Genomic DNA, 21,350 nt, shown 5'->3' on the forward strand with positions numbered 1-21,350 from the left:
CATGTTTTGAGTAGAAAATACAGTTCTAGGTATTACTATGTATGATGATGAATAAGAGGGGAAAAGGATGTTTAAAATACTAATCCACTGACTTACTGTATGAAGAAATTAAGGATTAATTAGAGGTGAAAAGATTTATCTAGGTAAGTTCTTCTGAACCTTTTCTATTTAGTGTGCTTTCTCTCATATATACTCCATGTAAATATAAACTTAACAAACATTACTGTGCATTAATGCAATATTTCTTAGGACTAATGATGAACAGTGAGGTGAAAGAGACTTCAGGTAAGGTCTCGGAAGTGACAGGTTTGTAGCCTAGGCTCCTTATTTCAGTGTGCACTGGCCTTTATGATAAAAGGTGATTTCAACCACATTTGTGTTTCCTATAATGATCTATATTGCTGAGTACCCATTTACTAATGCAGATACTGATGAAGTAAGATATTTCTATACTTGCTTTTTTAATCATTGAACTTTATGACTATCTAAATGATAAGGAGACCTGAAAATAAAGACCAACTTGTAAACTGGGCTATTTTAATGTTTTTGTACAACACAGTAAGTAGTTCTTTAGATGACTGCACACATGTAAGGTGGTTTGGTGGTATCAGAAACATCACAGAATTAGTGCTTTTCCTAGTTGGTCTGTTGTCTTCAATAATTAAGAGTTACTTATATGAAACTGCTGTCAAACCAGTAAGACTGCATTTATACATCCATCATTTTCAGGATTGTTTGTAACCTGGGCATATTTTCCTAAAGAAAAATGAAAAAAGGGATGTTAACTAATAAGATTTTAAAGAATATAACCTTTGCCCAAAATATTTATAATTACCACTTTTAAGAAAGAAAAAGTAACCAATAGTAGTATAAATGAAATCACTAAATTAAAGTACAAAATTAAATCAGTAAAGACCAAGTTTCACTTCTGAAAACAATTTTTATATAAATACTGCTTTTACAAATGGTGGTCAGCTCCACTGTTAGTACATTTTATTAACAAGCCTTTGTGGATTTACCTAAGCATTACAACTTTTCCACATGAAATTCTTACTGGAAAATGCATCACAATTTAAGTCTCAAATCAATTTAACATCCTATTGTAAAATGAGGTTAGCCAATGTGAAGTATGAGCCAGTGACTCATAAAAAGATTCAATCAAGAAGTTGTAGAGTGCATTTTTTCCTTTCAAAGAACATTAAAGTTTAGAAATTTCTGAGCACTAAAAACAAAAACTAAGAAAATGAGGTAAAAAGAAGAATGAAAATTCGCTGCATGACACATTATATAGCTTGTAATTACTGAAATAGTGTGGTTGTGTGTTTGATACATACCTCCCTTCCCCTGCTCATGGTTAATTTATTATATTTTCTTCCAATATACTTTAGTTCTAATCATAACTGCATCTGCTTCCCTCATAATTAATGCCTTTTTAAATACCATCAAAATTCACACAAAATTACATAGTACACTTTATGTAACAAACCAATTAGGTAAATTAAAAAGAATTGCATGCTTTTTTCCTACAAATAGTATTCCTTATAAAGATTTAAATTTGATTACATCGTTTTAAGTTATCTAGCTTTTCTGCATTAACATTAGCTATGTACTTTATGTCCTTTACTTGAAATTTTCTATTTTATGATTCTAACAGCAGCCTCATATTCAAAAATTTACTTACCCCAAATAACCTTGCCTCCTTGTGTCACAAGGCCCAACTCGCTTACATTCACCTCAATGACAGTACCTTTGGTAATAACACCCAAAGTTGTATATAGTGGAGATGAGGGATTCTTCTTTACACTAAGTATTGGCAGGCAAAAGGTGGCTTTCAGTTCAGGATGTGTTACATGGGCCTTCTTGAAACGTAAACCCTAAAACAAACACAAAATGTTTTGAGTCTAAAATATTAACAAAGAGTAATGGTTCTTTTTGCTTATTTTTCCCAGTTGCCTCCAAAGAGGCATGACTGAACAATATCAAATCATAAGGCATCAAATACAATACTTACAATTAATTCTGTATGCTAGAAACCTGATAGTTATGGGATACATTTGTGGGGAAAACACCAAACATGTACTCCTTAAATTTTTACCATGGAACTATTACTTAGCATCACACTCAGATTTTCCTTTGTCTAATTAGGACTAATTAGTGTAGACACTTAGGACTTGATACATGCCAGGCACTATGTTACAGCTCACAAGTAGCTCATTTAAACATAACCTTAAACTCCCATTGTTTTTTAAAATGATAAAACAAGGATTGACAGGTTAAAGAACTTATTTCCAAGTTGTATGTTGTGTGGATGGAATCAAACTTAATTATCCTGATTCTAAGTCTTTATTTACCTCAGCTACCTTCCATGATGAAAAAGGAAGCGGGCCGTCAGCTTTCTTTGTGTTGATGGTCACACTGGTCAAGACCAGAGAAAGCCTAGAGAGGTCTGTTATAGAGAAAAGAGTCACCCAATCACCTGAATATAGTGTTTGGAGTGTAGCACTTTAGAAGCTCTAATACTTTGCAGTCTCTTAAATTTGATATTTGCCTGTTTGGGGGTAGGGACAAATGATATTAAATCAAGTTCTTGGTAACAGACTCAATAATCAAGCTTAGAAAGAACTTACGCATATCAGAATGCTATCTAATTAATTCACAATAAGAAATAACCTGCCAAGCTACAGAAATCCTAGAACAGCCTCACTAGTATATTCTCTTCCTATAGAACTCATAAGATTACCAAAATCTATTTAGATTATGAATATGAAATCAAAATAAGGGGGGGGGAGGGGTATCCATGATGTAATACAGGGATGGGTCAATGTTTTAAATGACCAAATAGTGAACACTGTAGACTTTGCAGGCTATATGGTCTCTCTTGTAACTACTCAAACTATAGAAAAAAATAGCCATAGATAGTAAGTAAATGAATGGGGTATGGCTGAGTTTCAACAGAACTTTATTTACAGAAACAAGCTGTTTGACAGTATTTTAATCCATTAAAAATTACTCAGGTTGAGAGCTAGACTTAGACTGTCAACTTTCTTCTCTGATTCTTTGTTTTTCTAAGCAGGCTGGATATCCAGTTGGGAGAGTAATTCAGTTTATTTAAAGGGATTTTGCAAAATTCCATCTTCAGTTATATTTGGGAAAGGAGATTGGTCCTATCACTGCTGTCAACAGAAATTAGGTCCTGCTTTTATATTAAGTTCCCTTTTTTCAATGATTGCAATTTTGAATGTTTTCAAAAACATTAAGATACTTCCCTTACTAAACCAAAATTGATCTTTTGAAAAAGGCCTACTCAAGTTTTCTAACTATTCTCAAAGCAAGTATGAGGGATATAGTACATCATTTGTTGAATGAGTAAAATGACTTCATATAGAAAATGAAGATCCTAGTATGTCATATTTAAAAGTCAGGATTCATTAACAAAAATAGCATAAAAACATCTTTCAACCTGGTTTTCTTATCAATTTTAGTGATTTCAGGAGATTGTAATATATTTTATCTCATTTAACACAGGAACTAATATTTAAGTCATCACACTTGAAGGGACTTACCATTGGCCTAATGAATCTTTCATATTTAGGTGGTTTTCGAGTAAAGCCATCTCCAACAAAGCAGACTTTAGTAACCATCCTTTTCCATGCCTTTTTCTTTCTCTTTCCTGTTCGAATAACCTTTAATACTTCTGTTTCTCCCTGGGCACGAACTTTGGGCAGAGGGACTTCCCATTTTCCCTAAAAATAGACCACAGTTGAAATTTATGTGGTTAGTAAAAGATTATGAAAAGTAAAATGTGTTTTAATTGTACAATGTAGATTTACTTTTTTTTCCTTAACCAACAAGATTTTGGCTGAGGTGTTTTCAAGGGGTCTATACTGTATCTCCTCACAAGCTCCAAATTAATTAGAACTAAAGTTTACATATCATGGGTACATTAAATAAAATAGTTTGCCAAAGCTAAAAATCTTAATGCCTTATTATGGATGAAAAATACTAAAAAATACTACCTGTGATAAGGCAGTGATTTCTGAAAGCAGTATATGTGTTTACTACTAAATTACAGTGTAAACTGGAAGACTTTCTCCACCTCTGAATATATCTTTGTATTTCTACCCCAAAAAGATTTTTAGATTACATTATCAGACAAAAAAATCATCACCAGATATTTTGTACCTTGTACAAATTCTATGAAAAAGCTGAAGCAATACAAGGCCAGTAGGAAGAAACTTATTACTAAGATATATTACTAAGACATAAATTCTAGAAGAGCTCTACCATTTCATAGATATATGACCATGAAGAACGATAAACAACCTCCTGGTCTCTTTATCTGTAAGATGAGGAGGGGTTAAGTAGATAATCTCTAAAGTTACTTTTGGTGCTAAAGTTCTCCCATTCTAATTTTGGATAATTAAATACCAAAAAACTAGCAGTAAGATTTTTGAAATCAAATTTCAAGACTAAGTCCTTTAATATAGATACTACATATTTAGCAGTTGCCTGGGTTTCTGTCAATCTATCCAGGGTGTTTAAAAACAGCATCTATGCCTTTTCTCTTTTTAGCAGAAGTTAATTTGACACCCAGTGCAATCCAGGAATATTTTTTTAAATTGTTGAGTTTTTAAGTCAAATCGTTTAAGGTGTTTTCCACTACTGTGCTTTTTAACCAGTTTTGGCACTGCAGGGCAGCAAAAACAAGAAGCAGTTTGTGTCTTTCTCCACGACAACACAGCTTTAGCTGTCTAGTATAAGAAGCCATAAAAATACTGAATTTGAGATTGAGTATTTTCTGCTTTCTCACTGTTTGTATTTTTAAATAATATTTTAAAACTAGAGATGTGTGGCATTCTAAAAAGTTGAAAAAACCCTGTTACATGCTAAAATGTTCTGGTGATGAGAAAGCAAATTTTTTATTACTCAAACATTTTATACAAAATGAAATTTACAAAGACTACAACATTTAAATAATGGAAATAGTAGGTGGACTTCATGTTTCCAATTAAACCGAAGAAACAAACTACATTTGAATTCAATTCTCCCTAACAAAAGAAATTAAGACTTAAATTTGTATTGCTTACCGCTTTCTCTTTTCGTTTTTGTTTAATCATATTGGAAAGTACTTTAGCTCGGGACTGTCCCTCTCTGTCCAGAAGATACGCAGGTACTGCTCCTTGTGGAGTCTTTTCATCATTCTTTTGTTTGGTGTTTCTCTTTTCATGCATCTTGATACTACCAAGGAGGAAAAAGATTCAAGATTATCAGTTTTAAAACTATTACTCAAAATAAGATTTCATTTTGAGTAATGTTACATACTGAGTAACAAATGATCACTTACGTCTTTTTCATTTGTATTTTCTCAGCATGACGCTGTTTATGGTAGAGCTTAGCTTTCAGACCGATCATCTTTTTTGCCTTCTTTGAACGTTCATGAGCCTCTCGACCTTCCTTCTTCCTCTTTTTCTCATGGTAATCCAAACGATATCCATAGCGTTTACGGTGTAACTCAATATGTTCGTTTTGTGGCTGTCACATAATGCAAAAAAGTTACCTTTAATTTAAAAACTGACGGAATTACTCAAATATTTTTTAAAGCAGTATATAATGGCCCTATATCATCCAAATGTTCACTTGCTTCAGTGACTCTTGCACTATTAAGCCTGTTCACATAGTGTAAGTTAAATTTTGATTCTGCATAACATGAGGCTTTGGGATCTGATCTGTAAAACATTTCAGTGAAAGTTACTGTTCATTGACGGGTACTATCCGAAATCCACTGGACCACACAAGAGATGATCTGATTCCAGGATCTCTCTTTTTCTGAGTATCAGTAATCTGGTATTTCAGTAACATCACCAGAATTATACTCCACTGTGTCCCCCAGTTGGAGATTTTTTTCACTCCATGGAGCCCACTCCGCGGAATCTACCCTCATTCCCTTCAGCAGTACCTCATTTCCGCCTGTCACCCTTCCAGCCTCCGGGCCCCCGGGCCCACAGGCACCACCAACTCAGACGCCCCACGTCCTGAGCGCCCGAAGCAACCTTCTCACCATGGTGACGGCCGCCGAGCCGCCTGGTGCAGTCGCCGGGGCACAGAGAAGCTCTTAATTTTCGGGTCCCAGAGACCCACGAGGCAACTCCACGCAACCCGCAACAGGAAAGGGACCCTTCTAAAACGACCGACTCCTGAGAGCGCGATGCACGCGTTCCGAGCTTCTGTTGTCCGCTTTTAGGTAGAAGGGCGGAAGTTGCTGGCAGGCGGCATTTGAGTGGTGCACTGCCGGAAGTGGTGAAGAGCGGCGATCTCGTTCCATCGTGGTGTTATCAGGTGTCGCCGAGGTAGTACCGTGAGGTGAGGCCTTTGTAGACTTTGGCGCGTCTTACGCCTCCGCCCTCAACATTACGGTGGGAAAAAGCTGGCCTCCGGTATGCGACCCAGTGCCAGGTAGGTTCGTGCGACTCCGTGTGCTATGACTGCCCCACACTGGGCACCGTCGACGTCCAAGGATGCAGCTGCCATCCACGCAGCAGGACGCTAGGGCTGCTGACCCCGTCCACGCAGGGACGTTTCTCTGTCCCTTAAGCGAGAGCGCCGGATCTCTGCTCCTGTCACGGTGTGTCATGTGTGCGCGATTGAGGAGGATTCCGTGGAATGAAATTTTTTGTAGAGAAAGTAAAAGTGCTGGACCCATCAACAGAAAAAGAAAGAGAACGTTGTGTTTTTCTGGACCAATTTCTGAAATTCCCGAGGCTTGTGGTGCATTAGACAACGTGCTGGGTGGGTCTGCATCGGTGTCTCTAGTGCCATGACGGAAGTAATTCGCTGTAAGACAGTACGTCTACTTAAGAAAACTGTCGGTTATCCCTTTTTTTGCTGCACCGTCACAGAAGTTCCCGTAGTTGCCCCACGTTTTGGAACGTTATTCAGTTAATGATGGGAGAGAAAATAACCATACCAAAATCCAAATTACTAATCTTAGTGCTTCGATTTGAGGCAGTTTTTAAGGCCCGTCTTATGATTTATCATTTTCTGTAAAGCCCAAACTAATTCTAACTAGCATTTGTGGATTTTCAGGTTCAATATGTTATATAATTTCTCTTCTTTGAATATACTTACTCCTGGTATTGCCTATCTCGCCTACTTCAGTCAGGTCTTTGCTTAAATGTCATTGTTTTATTGAGGCCTTTGGTGACCTCCTTACTTAAAATTACACCTGCCGTAATTCCTCTATCCTGTGTAATTGTCTACAGACCTATCACCATAGGAGGTGATATGTATGTTATTTATTTATTTTGTTTATTGTCTGTATCCGCTATCTATCAGGATAGAGACAGTATCAGTGCAGGGATTGTTATCTTCGTTCACTGCTGTTAATCCCATTATCTAGAAGGCAGTGGTAGGTGCACAATAAATTTTTGAATAAATGAAATGAATTTAATTTCTCATACCGATCCTGGGATGTGATAGATGAAAAGACAAATTCGGAGATTTTAAGTGATTGATTGAAGGCTGTAAAGCGTAGTCTGGTCTTTCCACCACAATCAAAGGGCCCCCTTGACATTTCTATTACAATTAAAAGTTTATGGAGAGTTTTTAAAAGACCTTATATAAGTGTAACATACACACAGAAAATGTGTACCATAGATGTACACGTCAGTGGGTTTTTAAAACCTGAACACACCCATGTAAGCAGCACCCAAATCAAGAAATCACATTAACCTGCACCCCAGAAACCCTCCTCATGCCTTTCTTGTCACTGCTATTCCCAAGGATAAACACTATCCTCACGGCGAACAGAATGGATTAGTTTCACCTGTTTTACACTTTACAAAATTGAAATCATACAGTATGGACTCTTTTGTGTTGGTCCCTTTTGCTTAACATTGAGGTTTATCCTTGTTGCTGTTGTAGCTCTTTCAGCTTATGGAAATTTTTAATAGTTTACTTAAGTTGTGAACTCAGTGTATATATATATTTTTTACAATTCTTAGAGTCACTGATTTTTTTTTTGCCTTCTAAATCAGGAATAGAAAATAAATGAAGTTTTAAATGTTAAGCAGTGGTCACATTTTGATTTGTGTAAAACAGGAGGCAAAGTGGTTGTTATTTATCAGTTGTTCTTACTTTCAGCTCTAAGTGCAGGGTAAAAATGACCTGAACAGATCAGTGTCGGCAAAACTTTCTTTAAAAAATTACTGCCTATGTACTTGGCAGTAGCTAAACCGGGTATCATCATCACTTTGTTACATTTACCAAAATTATATGCTAAATACCCACTCTTTGCATTTGGCAATTGAAAGCATGAAAATATATACCTCTGATCCTGGCAAAACTTCAAAAAGATAGTATTTATTAGTATAGATAAGATTAAAAGCAGTAAACCAGTAGGATGTGGGAGTTAATAGATTGTGTATGGTTAAAAAAATCAAGCTTATGTTAAAGAGGAACAGGAAGAGTAGTAAGAGCTTTGCAAAAAGCATTATGAATGAAATGTTTGTTATTGTGATATGTAGAAGACAGACTTGAATTTTTAAAGCTAACTTTTTTTTGAGGTTGTGGATCATGTGTTACTCATTTTTTTGTGTGTGTGTGTTTTCTATTCTTTTTTTTTTTTTTTTTTAGAGGGCATCTCTCATATTTATTGATCAAATGGTTGTTAACAACAATAAAATTCTGTATAGGGGACTCAGTGCTCAATGCGCAATCATTAATCCACCCCAAGCCTAATTCTCATCAGTCTCCAATCTTCTGAAGCATAACGAACAAGTTCTTATATGGTGAACAAATTCTTACATAGTGAGTAAGTTCTTACATGGTGAACAGTACAAGGGCAGTCATCACAGAAACTTTCGGTTTTGTGTGTGTTACTCATTTTTATATTATAACCAATTCCTTGTGTTGCTTCAATAAATGTTAGATATTGAAAGGTGCTTTATCAGTCCAGCTGACCTAATTTTAAGTGAATCTTTACTGTTTTTTTTTTTTTTCAGCAACTAAAAGTTAATTTGGCAAACTTTTTTATCAATGAAGTTAAAGACTGGAACTAATTTTTAAAACTTAGGCTAATGGTTTGTTTTAGAATTTATGCCAAAAATTTAGTGAAAATGAATATTTACATTGATAGCTTGAGATGATCTATTTAACATATAGAAAAAAAGGCAAAGAAGGTATCAGGGATTGGCATTAATCAGTAATGAACATATTGGCCTAATTCATACTTGATGCTTTTCTGTAGAAACGTGGGATGTAACACAAATCTGAAGTGAAGTTTCTGATTTCGAAGTAATTGCTAAGTATGGTAACAAATACTGTATGCAAACACAGGCTACTTTAACTTGATGCTTTAGGCTCTCTTTTATTACTTGATCCTCAGTGACATCATCTTCAATTCTGCTTGCATACTAATGTGTTTTGTGATTGTCCTTTAGTGTCCCATGATTCCTATTTTGTGTAGTAAGCCTTACAGGCATGACAGTCCACTAATTTTTTTTTAATAGTCTATGGATTCTTTTTGTTTGTTGGTAGTGTAATTGGTTGCTAATAGTACAGAATGGGTATTTACCTGTTTTTTGGTCATTACTGCCCTTCTTATGCCATCATGTATTGAAAGCTTTTAGTAGTGCGTGTGTATTTTACAAGGTCTACTGAGGACTGGGCCTTAATCGAAAACTCACTTTATGGCAGTAGTATGAAATCATTTTCATTGAAAATCATCGACCCATGGGGAAAAGGAAAATCAGTGGATGGCCATAAATAACTTTATAGGTCAAAAAAATGAGACATTGTTCTAGGCATTGCTGGTAGGAGATGGGGCACTCACAGTAGTGGACATAACCTGTAAATATCATATTTGTCATGAGTAAATATGCTTTCCAAGTGTTATGAAAACACAGAGAAGGCAGTATTAAAATTTTCTAGGAAATTCAGAAAGTCTTCCAAGGTGGGGCTTGAAGATTGAATAGAAATTTACCAGGTATGGGACTTTGGGGATTCTAGGACTGCTCTTTGGCAGTGGCAACATTTTCTGGAAAGGTGTGAGTGAAGGTTTCAGAGCATGGTGTTTCTGGGGAATTTTGGCTAGAGCTCCCTGGTATGGAGTAGGGAGTAGGTGAGTATAAAGCTATGAAGGTAGCTGGGGACAGATTTGTTGTATTTAAAAGTTTTTAAGTAGGGAAGTGACTGACAAGATGAAGTTATTTGAAGATATGAGTAAAGAATGGATTAAAGCAGTACTTCCACTTTAGTGATTTGAATACTACCTTTAATGACTGATTACATATGACTGTTGGCCTGTGTTGTATTTACTTAATACTATTTATTCTTTATATTAATTCACATTTTCATGTAAATAAACTTCATCTTAACACTGTCTACAAAGTCATGGATTTATTGGCTGTTTTTTTCTAATATTCATTTAGTAAATTGTTTTGTCTACAACCTAGTAATCATGGACATTCACTTGGGGAAACAGTGTTAGAATAAGTTTTCAAAATTTTTGGTTTATAGGAACCCTTCACACTCTTGAAAATGACTCAGAGCTCCACAGAGTTTTGTTTATGTGGGTTATAATTGACATTCAAATATTAGAAATTAAAACCTTAAAATATTTTAGTAATTCATTTAAAAATAATAAATCTATTAAATGTTAATATAAGTAATTAGTTTTATGAAAAAATACCTGTATTTTCCAAAACAAAAATAATTTAGTTTGGAGAATGTTTTGCTTTACAATTTTGCAAGTCTCTTTTTAATGTGTCGCGTAATGAAAAACAGCTGACATATCAGCATCTGTATTTAATATTACTCTGCATATGTATGTATTTTATTTTCGGTTGAAGTATATGAAGAAAATCCAGCCTCATTCATGTATGTAGTTGGGAAAGGGAGGAGTATTTTAAAAGTCTATTCAGAAAATTGTAGACCATTTTAGATGCTATAACATGCTTTGAAGTGGTAGTTGCTTAAAGGTTAATTACAATGTGGAATCAAGCCACGTTAGTGAGCTTTTTGTGTCATCTTCTATTAGAATTTGTTATTCTGTTTCAGAATCTTACCATGCAAACTTTTACAACATCTTGAACTTTGGCATTGCAAACGAAGAAGAGGGAATGGATTTCAAGATATATTTAGGAAATAAAATCCAGAGGATTTGTGTCTTTTAAATAAGAATAGTGAATGTTTCTGTTTTAAGATAAGCTAGAGGAGCAGATTTAGGAAGAATCATGAGTTTTGACATGCCTGTTCACATACCATAGTGCACAATGGTTTAACTTACCTGTTTACTTGTCTCGCTGCTTCCCCAAAGTCTCAGATGCTTCCATGCATTTTTCATAGCTTTGATAGTGTACTTGAAATAGAATATTTAGTAAGTGTTTAAACCCAAGATGCTTAGTTCTATAATCACAGAAGAGGACTTTTGTGTGTTTTTACATGATTTTTTACATGTTTGTAATAGAAAAATGAGAGTAAATAAACCAAAAAATTACAGTACCTGTGAGAAATTACCAAATCAACATGTAGATGCTTAACCTTTCTATGCTTAATTCAGTATCTTTAGTATCTTTGTTGATGAATTAAAGCATGTTGAAAAAACTTAAGCTTGAGAACTTTATTTCTCATTCAGTCAGAATTTTCATTTTCTGAATGGTACAATTTTTGATAGCTAAAAATATTGTTCTTTTAAAAAGTAATACTTTTTTTACCATATCTGTCACATATGCCTTGCCTACATATGTCTTATTGACATGTAATACATGAACTTAGTTTTATAATTTTGTATATTTCTTTTTCAGAGAATAACAATTTAGAGGGCCACGATGATGTCCAACTTGAGGAAATTTGCAGTGAGTCATAAGAAAATATCCATCTTGCACATTAATGTAAGCCTTCCTTGTAAAATTAAATGTACTTCAACAACTTCAGTTATTTTACTTCCCAAAGGCCTAATATGTGTCATAATAGTATATCTTCAGCAGTTTCTTAATGGAATATGGGAGAACCTGTTACCAAGAGGAAACATGCTTTATCATTAGTCTGTGAATTCATTTTGCTACATTAAAATCACCTGTGCAGCATTTTGAAGAGTATTTCTTTATTACATGTTGAGGTCATTAGTGGCTCAAGGAGTTGCACAGTTTTTCTAAAGTATTTTCATTGCTGCTGCTTTCAGAATGCACACCCTCTCTTAGAGAGATACTGTCCGGCCCTGGCTATTACACAGTGGAAATATAAATAGCTAGGAGTTTCTTTTCGACTCTTGAAATGTTTTCTTAGGATAATTAGTGTTATAGTGCCAGAACCTTTGTAACTAATGTAGAAATAATATAGAGGGTATAGGCATGCATAAAAGGCAGATCGTGGCAGCCCAAAATCATACACCACCACTGTAACAATTCCAAATATATTCAGAGCTGTTAAATGTATATCTAGGGATAAATTGGGATGGAGAATATTCAGCCTTTATGTGGGAACATTAGAAGATAACCTGGGAAACTTTAAAAAATATCAGTCCATATTTCCCCCAACTTCTCCAAACCAAATGTTTTTAAAAAGCTTTTCCTGTGATTCTAATGTGTAGCCACTAGTATGAATCCTGAAAACAGCTAATGTTTTAGAGTTCATGACCACACCAGTTCTTAGCAGCTGTAGAAGAGAACCAAGGAATAGCCAAGGCTGAGAGACTTTATTTAACCTTTCTGGCTCACTGGAAGCTTCAGGGTCATGGTTCTCAAGCTGAAGCTATCAGAATCACCTGGAGGGCTTGTTAAAACACATTGTTCTGGCCTCATTCCCAGAGTTTCTGATTCTCGTGTTTGGAATGGGTCCTAAGAATTTGTCTTTCAAACAAGTTTTTCATGATGTGAATGCTGCAAGTCTAACAGAACCATCATCTAAGGTCAGTTGAAAATAGTATATGAGTGTTAATTTAGCCTTAATTCTTTACTGTAGTATAATATTGGATCGTCACTTTTTAAAAGAATTGGACTTTATAAGTTCGGACTACTTTAAGGGGATTCAAAGTATTTTGTCCTCTGACAAAGCATAGTTAGGATGCTAAAGCTACTGTAATAAGTCATGTTAAAATAAAATTAATGTCGTTTCTTTTTCTCCTCACTAGAATATGTGTTGCTCTAAAATAAGAGCAAGTTTAAAAAGATTGCACCCACATATGCTTCTTGGAAGAAATTACAGTTCTCTACCAGGTATGAATATTGATTCCTCTCATTTTACTTAAACTGCCTGCTTGCTTTTTCCATATCCCACCTCCCATCTTTCTCATTTGCAACAATCTCCTTTTTATATTTGGAGTCTCCAACCATTTTGAAAACAGTGACTCCTTTTTACTTCTTGACTGTTTCCTTGAGATTATTAGGAATTGGGAGCATTCTGTTAGATGCCAGGAGGGAACACAAGTAGACCTATACTCCTTATCTGCTGGCCATCCTAATGACCTGAACAAAGGGAAGGATTGGGTGGCTTCAGTAGATGGCTCAAGAGTTTAGCAGGTGAAGCTACTTGTAGAGTGCTCTTGCTGTAAAATGTTGATTTTCTAGTCCATTTCTATTTTTTATACAAAAGTCTTTTCTGCCAATAGAAAGTTCCAGAATAATTTATTTTGAAGATTCTTAAGAATAGTTTGATTAAATATTTATCTGGAATAGTTTAGGTAATAGGACTATAAAAAACTGGAAGGCTAAGAAATTGACTACCTAATTCTGAATGTCTGTTCTGTATTTGAAGTAAGCAAGCATATGGGATACTTGATGAAACTAGTTCCATTTGGTTGGTGTTCTCATTTGTCATGTGAGAATAATGGAGTAGAAATACTGATTGGCTGTGTAACTTGTAAGGGCATGTGAAATTAGCAGCCTGCATTATTGATATATAATGTATATCTAGGTTTCTATATTTTGCCTATGCACATTTATCTGTAGTAGTACAGATTATCTTTTTTTTTAATTGAAGTATTATTGATACACAATCTTATATTGGTTTCAGGTTACCCATATTATTAAATCCTCACCCCCACTAGTGCAGTTACTATCTGTCAACACAGAAAGATATTACAGAACCATTGGCTATATTCTCCATGCTGTACTGCCATCCCTATGACCAGCCTACATTATGATAGAGAATTTTTGTGCCCTTTTATCCCCCCAACCCTCCCCCCAACCCATCCGAACCCCTCCCCCATAATAACTACCAGTCACTTCTCAGTGTCTATGAGTCTACTGCTATTTTGTTTATTTTGTTTTGTTTCATTTTTATATTCTACAAGAAGGTGAAATCATATGGATTTTTCTTTCTCCACTTGGCTTATTTCACTTAGTATAATACCCTCTAGGTCCATCCATGTTGTTGCAAATGGCAGGATTTCTTCCCTTTTTATGGCTGAATAATATTCCATTGTGTGTGCTTGTGTGTGTGTGTGTGTATATATACACTACATCTTCTTTATCCATTCATCTGTTGATGGACACTTTGGTTGCTTCCATATCTTGGCTATTGTAAATAATGTGGCAATAAACATAGGGGAGTATGTATCTTTTTGAATCAGGAATTTGTTCTCTTTGGGTAAATCCTAGAAGTGGAATTATTGAGTCAAATGGTATTTCTATTTTTAGTGTTTTGAGGAGGCTCCATATTGCTTTTCACAGTGGCTGCAGCAATTAACATTCCCACCAGCAGATTTCTTTTCAGTCTTCAAACTGCTATGGAATTTTCAAAATATAATAGAATTCTTCTTAATTTATTACAGAAATTTGGGAGGACTAGTTTAAATAGCAAGAAGGTACAGATTAACCTTATATATGTAACTGCATCATTGCTTAATATTATTAATGAAATATATGGTAAGCATGGACTAAGTCATGATGGACTTTGTTTATTCCAATATTAGAATATTGCCTTTTAGAAATAGTAGGTGGTTATAGCTTCTGTTCAGTGATACCTCCCAGGCTCTCTGTAAAGATATTATGTCCTTGGAATTGTGGGGGAAAATGGGTTCCAAATTGTACAAAAATTCATTGTCAGCTGATATGGAGACCGCTTTTAGCTCTTCAGGCCTTGGCAATACAGGTTTACAGGACTGTACGTGTTATTTTTTTTTCTTTGGTTCAAGATCTACTAGTGCCGTTAGATTATTGTTATGAACATTCATTCTAATTTTATAGTTTATTATAGAATTGTAGAAGGTGGCAGAGTTGGGCTAAATCCATATTTTTATAAGGATTTGATTCTAGAAATTGACGTTCGAAGTTTATATTGTCATCCACAGCCTTTTCTTTAGAGACTCCAGGAAAATAAAATTTAGCTGAATGAGAGTTTTATTTTGCTTTTATTTTACTTTAATTGGAATTATAGTATTTACTTTCACTTATATTCTTTCACTTATAAATTAAAGGAAAATTTCTGAAATGTAACAGTTCAATTTTAATCCTCTTCTCATTAGGTTTAATAGGAGATGATATCAAATCCCTTCATTCCATCATCAATCCTCCTATAGCTAAGTAAGTACCATCATTGATCTGTCTTTTCCATAGGCTACCATGAAAATTACAGGTTTCTCTCATGAGCTTAATTTAGCATTGTTAGTGAATGCTCTAATTTCTGTGACTTTTGCCCTGGTTAACTATAAATAGATGTTTGTTGGTATCTAAAAAGCTATTTTCTTTTCTCAGTTCAATGCTAAATATTTTTAATGTAGCAACAGCACACTTTTCATAGAAATAAGATTCACAAGATTGTAGTTAGCTCTTTTGTTACTTAGCTATTTTTTCAGAGTAATGTGGTATGGATAGGTTTCCCTCTTTCTAGTTTTTACACCATTGTATAAATTACAGAATACCAAAAGCTTTCAAATTTGCATAGCATAGATATTTAGCTTTTACAATTTTAGTAATGTCCATCGTATAATACATGTCTTTCCTTCTCCCTTTTAAACAGAATCCGTAACATTGGAATTATGGCTCATATTGACGCAGGCAAAACTACCACCACAGAAAGAATATTGTACTATTCTGGATATACAAGATCACTGGGAGGTTAGAATGGGATTTCTCACACACCCCCTCCACCCCCCACCTTCTGCTCCAGCCAGCAAAAACTACATTGGAAAATATTGTGGTTAAGTAGTCAACCTAGAGGTCTTGAGTCTGACATGGAGGCACTGATGTCTAAATCACAATATAAAGATAAGGTAGTTGTAACACCCACCAAAGGGGCTTCTTAGGTTCAACTAAACCTTCAGACTCCTAGGACTGTCTTGGGTCACAGTTGGCATTGGTCTACTCAGAAGGCTATTGGACAGGGGCATATGACCAGCAGATCAGCAATAGGTATTACTTCTACAGGAGTTCCTGTAGCAGTCCACATAGCTATCTGGGAACTATCTCCTTCGGCCACCCAGAAGTGATACCTTAGTTGCAAGGTAACAAGGTTCAAGGCACCACCTTGGCTTAAAAGACTGATGCCCCATAGGAATGAGTTTCTCCTGTTACAGCTGTGTGAGCTGTCTTCATCTTATTGTTCTTCACAAGGGACATACCATACCTAACTCAGGGAAGCCTAAAGCTTTGTATCTTTATCAGGTATTCCATTTATAGTTCTTCCAAATTCAGATATAGTTTACCAATCAGAAATTATTTTTTCCTTAAGATAGGTTGCCTAGGAACATAGTTGATATACTTCTGTTTTCTGGTTTCTAGAAGAAAAGGAAGTTAACCAGAGTTCAGATTCAGAAAAAGGAAAGAGTTTGTTAACCCTTAATCCACAGTAGCAGTATTTACCTAAGTTTTAAATTTATTTTTTAATTATAACATGTCAAAAACTGTGGTTTTTGACCAGGCATGTACATTTGAATCCCCGTGTAGTTGTTTTGTTTTTAAATAACAGTGCCCCAACTCATCAGGAAATTAAGATTCAGCAAGTCTGTGGTGTGACTTTGATGTCTGTATTTTTTTGTCATGTGTTTGGAAACTCTGTATCTGACTCACACATTCATAATTGTTATGTTTCTCTGATGAATTTAACCCTTTGGTCATGAAGTACCTTTATCTCTGACAAAACAATTCATTTTGAAATTTGAGATGAAGATCATCAGGTCCATAATGCCAAAAGTGGAAATGAATTTTTCAAAAACTGCAGTGATTTTGAAATGTACTCTATTGACAACTATTTTTCTAGACCCTTGGAATTGGAAAAGAACACCCAGGATTAGACTCTTCATGATGATATGTTCCTGAATGTATAAATACATGAATATCTCATAGAATTACTGCTCTGTAGATGGGGATATAAGGCACAGGAAAACATGAAACATGGTTAGACTTCCTCTGTTATGTCCCAGATCTGATAGGAACTTTGCCCTAACATCCCCAGTTTCCTGAAGTGAGGGATGAGGAGGGCCCAAGTTACCTTTTTAAAAATTCTGGTAAAAAACATATAACATTAAACTTACCATCTCTTAATCATGTCTAACGGTAACAGTTCAGTAGTGTTGAATATATTCACACTGTTTACAACCAATCTCCAGAACTTTTTCATCTTACATAACCCAAATTCTATACCCATTAAGTAACAACTCCCCATTTCCCCTTCCTCTCAATTCCTGGAAACCTCCATTCTGTTTTCTCCTTCTATGAATTTGACTACTCTAGGTACCCCATCTAAGTGAATCATATAGTATTTGTCTTTTTGTAACTGGTTTATTTAACACTTAGCCTAATGTCCTCAAGGTTCATCATGTTGTGGCATGAGTCAGAATATCCATTTTTAAAGTTGAGTAATATTCCGTTGCATGTATATGTAAGATATCTTTTGAAGTACTTGTTCATTTCAGAAGCCTAGAAATATCTAAATCGTGACAGGACTTGTTGATTCAGGGTTGATTTTATTAGTCGTGTAAGTAGAGATAACAAAATATAAAGATCTTTATCATTGTGGAAAATCTTGTAATAAGTATTTTAAAAACTTAACTGCCTTAGTAGAACTTTTGGTTAGTTGTTTGGTCTTTGTCTCCCTAATGATGTTTGGTTTCTTGGTTAGTTATGTTGCGAATACTAGTATTGTGCAACACTAGTACAACTCTTTAACATAGATATTTTGAGTTGCTGACAAGATACATTTTTCTCCTTATTTCCCCATCTGTTGGTGCATATGTACGTATTTTTATATGGATGTGTACATACACACAAACAGGAAAGGGGGAACTAGCATTTTAGGGGTTTAATACTGACTGAAGTAGTGGTAGTACAAGGCCATGAAAACTTGTGATCTCAAATTTTGGTTGGTAAAGGTGAGTTCCTTCTCATTTCTTTTACTGTACACATTTAATCAGAATAAAATGCATAATTCAGAAATTTTACTGTTGAGTAATTTGAGTAACCTTTTTGATAGTCAGTAAGAACTTTATCCAAGACTTTATGCTGTAGAAGCTCTACCAAGACTTTTATCTGCATTTGTACAAATAAACCACTTTTTTGGAAAATTTAGTAATGAGAAGGGTTTGTAAAGGAAATTTTTACTTTGGAGGAATTTTTTCATCTACTTTGTTCCATGTAACTACCATTTATGTATCATTTACTAAGCCTGGTAGTTTATATGTATGTATATATATGTATATATATATATATATATAGTCTCATTTCATGAATATAACAACCTGGCAAAGTTGGCTGTAATAGCTTGATTTTACAAACTAGGTTAAGTAACTTGCTCAAGATCATAGAGTAGTAAGTATTAAAGTTGAGATTTGAATCTAGGTCTCTTTATGCTCTTACAGTGTGCTGTTCTGCCTCCTGTCAAAAGATCAGGCATGAAGAATGTTAGATAAAGAAGGAATAATGAAAGTTAGACTAGGAAAAAAATGAAAGAAATATATAGTTCAGTAAAATTAAAATATTTAAACAGATTGTAATCTTAGTTGTTACAGAAAAATTATTTTTTTGGGAAAATTACTAATCTTACTGTAAAAGCTTTCCCTGAAGCAAGGATTTATTTAAAGAAAGAATAAGGGCTTAAATATTAAACCAAATATATGAATATTTTTTTCTTAAAGCAAATTGAACTGTTAGGTAGATATCAAATACCAAAAACATATACTTGCTATTAAGCCTAATTATTTCATCTTTTTCCTGATTAGATGTTGATGATGGAGACACAGTGACAGATTTCATGGCTCAAGAGCGAGAAAGAGGCATTACAATTCAATCTGCTGCTGTCACATTTGATTGGAAGGGCTATAGAGTAAATCTAATTGATACGCCAGGTATGATGCTATTCTAGCAATGCATCATTGAGGCTTTTTTTGTGTATGTGTATTTTTTAATTATGGTAAAAAATATATCATAAAATTTTCCATCTTAAGTGCTGCTATGAACTTGGGTATGCAAATATCTCCTCAGGACCCTCCTTTCAGTTCTTTCGGATGCCTACCCAAAAGTGGGTTTGCTGGGTCATATTTTCCTTTTTTGATAAGACTTTCAATATTACATTTGTCATCTTTTTCTCAGGTCATGTGGACTTTACCTTGGAGGTTGAGCGCTGCCTCAGAGTGTTGGATGGTGCAGTGGCTGTATTTGATGCCTCTGCTGGAGTGGAGGTAAAAATATTGCCAAAGTAAAGTGAAGATAAAACAGCATGATTTTTAAAAAACCAGAATATCAGGTTTAGCTATAACCCTTTATTTGGTAAGTTCATATAAGTCAAATTATAGTTAAAGGAAGTTGTAATATAATATTGAGAATGTGGTATATATGTGATCTGAGCTATTTCATAGTAAAAGGAAATTAAAGTTTGCTTTTCTGTAGGAAATATGAATGTTAGTGTTGAGAACTGTGAAGGCCCTGAGATTCTGCCTTACTTTCAAGCTAACGATTAGCCTGACATTGTTTATGAATTCTGGGAGAAGACACAAGACTACTGAATTAGAGATAAAGGGACTTTATGTTCATGGAAATCGAAATAGCCAGAGTATCAGCATTTTCTTGTGTTGGTCCCTAATTCCCATTGTATATAAAATTTATATATTTTATATATCTTGCCTGCTCTTTGCTTTGGAGGGAGATATTTATCTTCCAGGATTAAAGCAAACCTTCCTTTTGCTCTAGAGAGACACTTTCATTATGTAAACATTTTTAAAAAGATACTTTTCAAAGGTAGTCAGTGACTTTCTTAACAAAACATGCTAAAATGTGAGAAACCTGTGAAAAGTTGTTTCCCAATAGTTAAAATAAAGCTCTCTGAAGAAATCTTGAAAATGGATTAATAATAAAGTAATGCTACTAGGGCCATTTATGTTCTCTTTAGCTGGTACCCCATTTGTTTTGTAATTCCAAGATTGTCTTTATGTTGAATGTAGAATCCACATTAGTTCTTCTAATCTTAAGTTTATTAAAAGTGGTATCTTAATTAAATGGTCAAAATTAACATCCCTCAAAATAGGACAAATTGACACAAGGGACCTCCTCATATGATGCTTCAAGAAGGACAACATTACCTATGTTATATACCTGGCAAAATGTTTGGACCAAATCTAATCATTAGAAAACAATCAGATAAATGTAATTTAAAAGACATTCTGCAAAACAGGTAGCTAGGACTTTTCAGGAACTGGAAAAAAAAATTAAGGAAAAATGAGTGATTGTTTGGGGGAAAGCTGGGGAACTGTTCTAGATTAAAGGATTCTAAAGAGACAAGAAAATTAGATCCTGGATCCAAAAAAAAAGGTACCAAGGACATCATTGAGGAAAATGAGAAATTTGAATATGGACTATATGTATTAGATGGAAGTATTGTATCAACTTAAATTTTTCTGAATGTGATCATTGTAATTGGTTAAGTAAGAGAATGTGAAGTATTTAGGATTGAAGTGACATGATATCTGCAACTTGTTCTAATAGTTCAGCTCCCACCTACCCACACATACACACATGGTGTTAGTTTAGGTACTTTGAGCATCAGGTGCCAAGATAGGATTAGCTCTTCAGTTTTATTGAGGAAATGCCTGTGAAGAATAAGGGAGAAAAGAGAGAAGTGGGAGAGAACACTCAGATCACAGGGCAGGTCTGACACCTATCTGTGAAGGAGAAGGGGCAGGAGAGGGGTAGGAGGAGTCTCAGAATACAGCACCCTTCCAGAAAGAGTTTGGCTAAGCTGACGAGTCCTCAAGCCGAAGTCATCTGTTAGAGGAGTTCTGTGTTTTGCAGGAATAGGCCTCTGTTAGCACTTCTGTGCTTAGTCATTAGCTGGGAGCAGACCCCAAGAAGCTGGGCCTTGAGAGAACATGGTGGTAGATGTAGAAGGGCAGCAGTTGAGGCTATCAGTTAATTATGCTCTTTGTA

At 34.9% G+C, this 21,350-nt stretch overlaps 2 protein-coding genes across 5 annotated transcripts in view; one reads left to right on the top strand and one right to left on the bottom strand.

Annotated features, from left to right (window-relative positions):
* Positions 1-21,350, top strand: part of GFM2 (GTP dependent ribosome recycling factor mitochondrial 2) — a 90,134-nt gene that overhangs the window by 3,774 nt on the left and 65,010 nt on the right. The window contains exons 1-8 of one of the 4 annotated variants that reach the window (XM_057494299.1): positions 6,310-6,453; positions 11,802-11,888; positions 12,804-12,904; positions 13,127-13,211; positions 15,461-15,518; positions 15,955-16,052; positions 19,151-19,276; positions 19,521-19,609. In XM_057494299.1, the coding sequence (XP_057350282.1) occupies positions 12,827-12,904; positions 13,127-13,211; positions 15,461-15,518; positions 15,955-16,052; positions 19,151-19,276; positions 19,521-19,609 (534 nt within the window). In that variant the 5' untranslated portion in view covers positions 6,310-6,453; positions 11,802-11,888; positions 12,804-12,826. Of the gene's footprint in view, positions 1-6,300; positions 6,454-11,801; positions 11,889-12,803; positions 12,905-13,126; positions 13,212-15,460; positions 15,519-15,954; positions 16,053-16,075; positions 16,208-19,150; positions 19,277-19,520; positions 19,610-21,350 lie in introns of those variants that run through there. The other 3 variants (XM_036886077.2, XM_036886078.2, XM_036886079.2) reach the window with 3 other exon arrangements.
* Positions 520-6,206, bottom strand: NSA2 (NSA2 ribosome biogenesis factor). The gene is made up of 6 exons (XM_036886084.2): positions 6,059-6,206; positions 5,345-5,532; positions 5,088-5,238; positions 3,564-3,743; positions 1,682-1,874; positions 520-756 (listed from the first exon to the last, which is right to left on the bottom strand). The coding sequence occupies exons 1-6, from the start codon at positions 6,059-6,061 to the stop codon at positions 689-691; spliced, it is 783 nt and encodes a 260-aa protein (XP_036741979.1). The 5' UTR covers positions 6,062-6,206; the 3' UTR covers positions 520-688.

The sequence above is a fragment of the Manis pentadactyla genome, chromosome 2 (assembly GCF_030020395.1).
Source record: "Manis pentadactyla isolate mManPen7 chromosome 2, mManPen7.hap1, whole genome shotgun sequence".
Lineage (NCBI taxonomy): Eukaryota > Metazoa > Chordata > Mammalia > Pholidota > Manidae > Manis > Manis pentadactyla.

Bases quoted from the DNA above. Each gene is read 5' to 3' on its own strand.
- NSA2 (XM_036886084.2), bottom strand. The intron at 5,239-5,344 runs GTAAGTGATCAT...CCTCCTTGGTAG, and splicing joins AAAATACAAATGAAAAAGAC to TATCAAGATGCATGAAAAGA. The intron at 757-1,681 runs GTAAGTAAATTT...ATTTTTCTTTAG, and splicing joins AGGAGGCAAGGTTATTTGGG to GAAAATATGCCCAGGTTACA.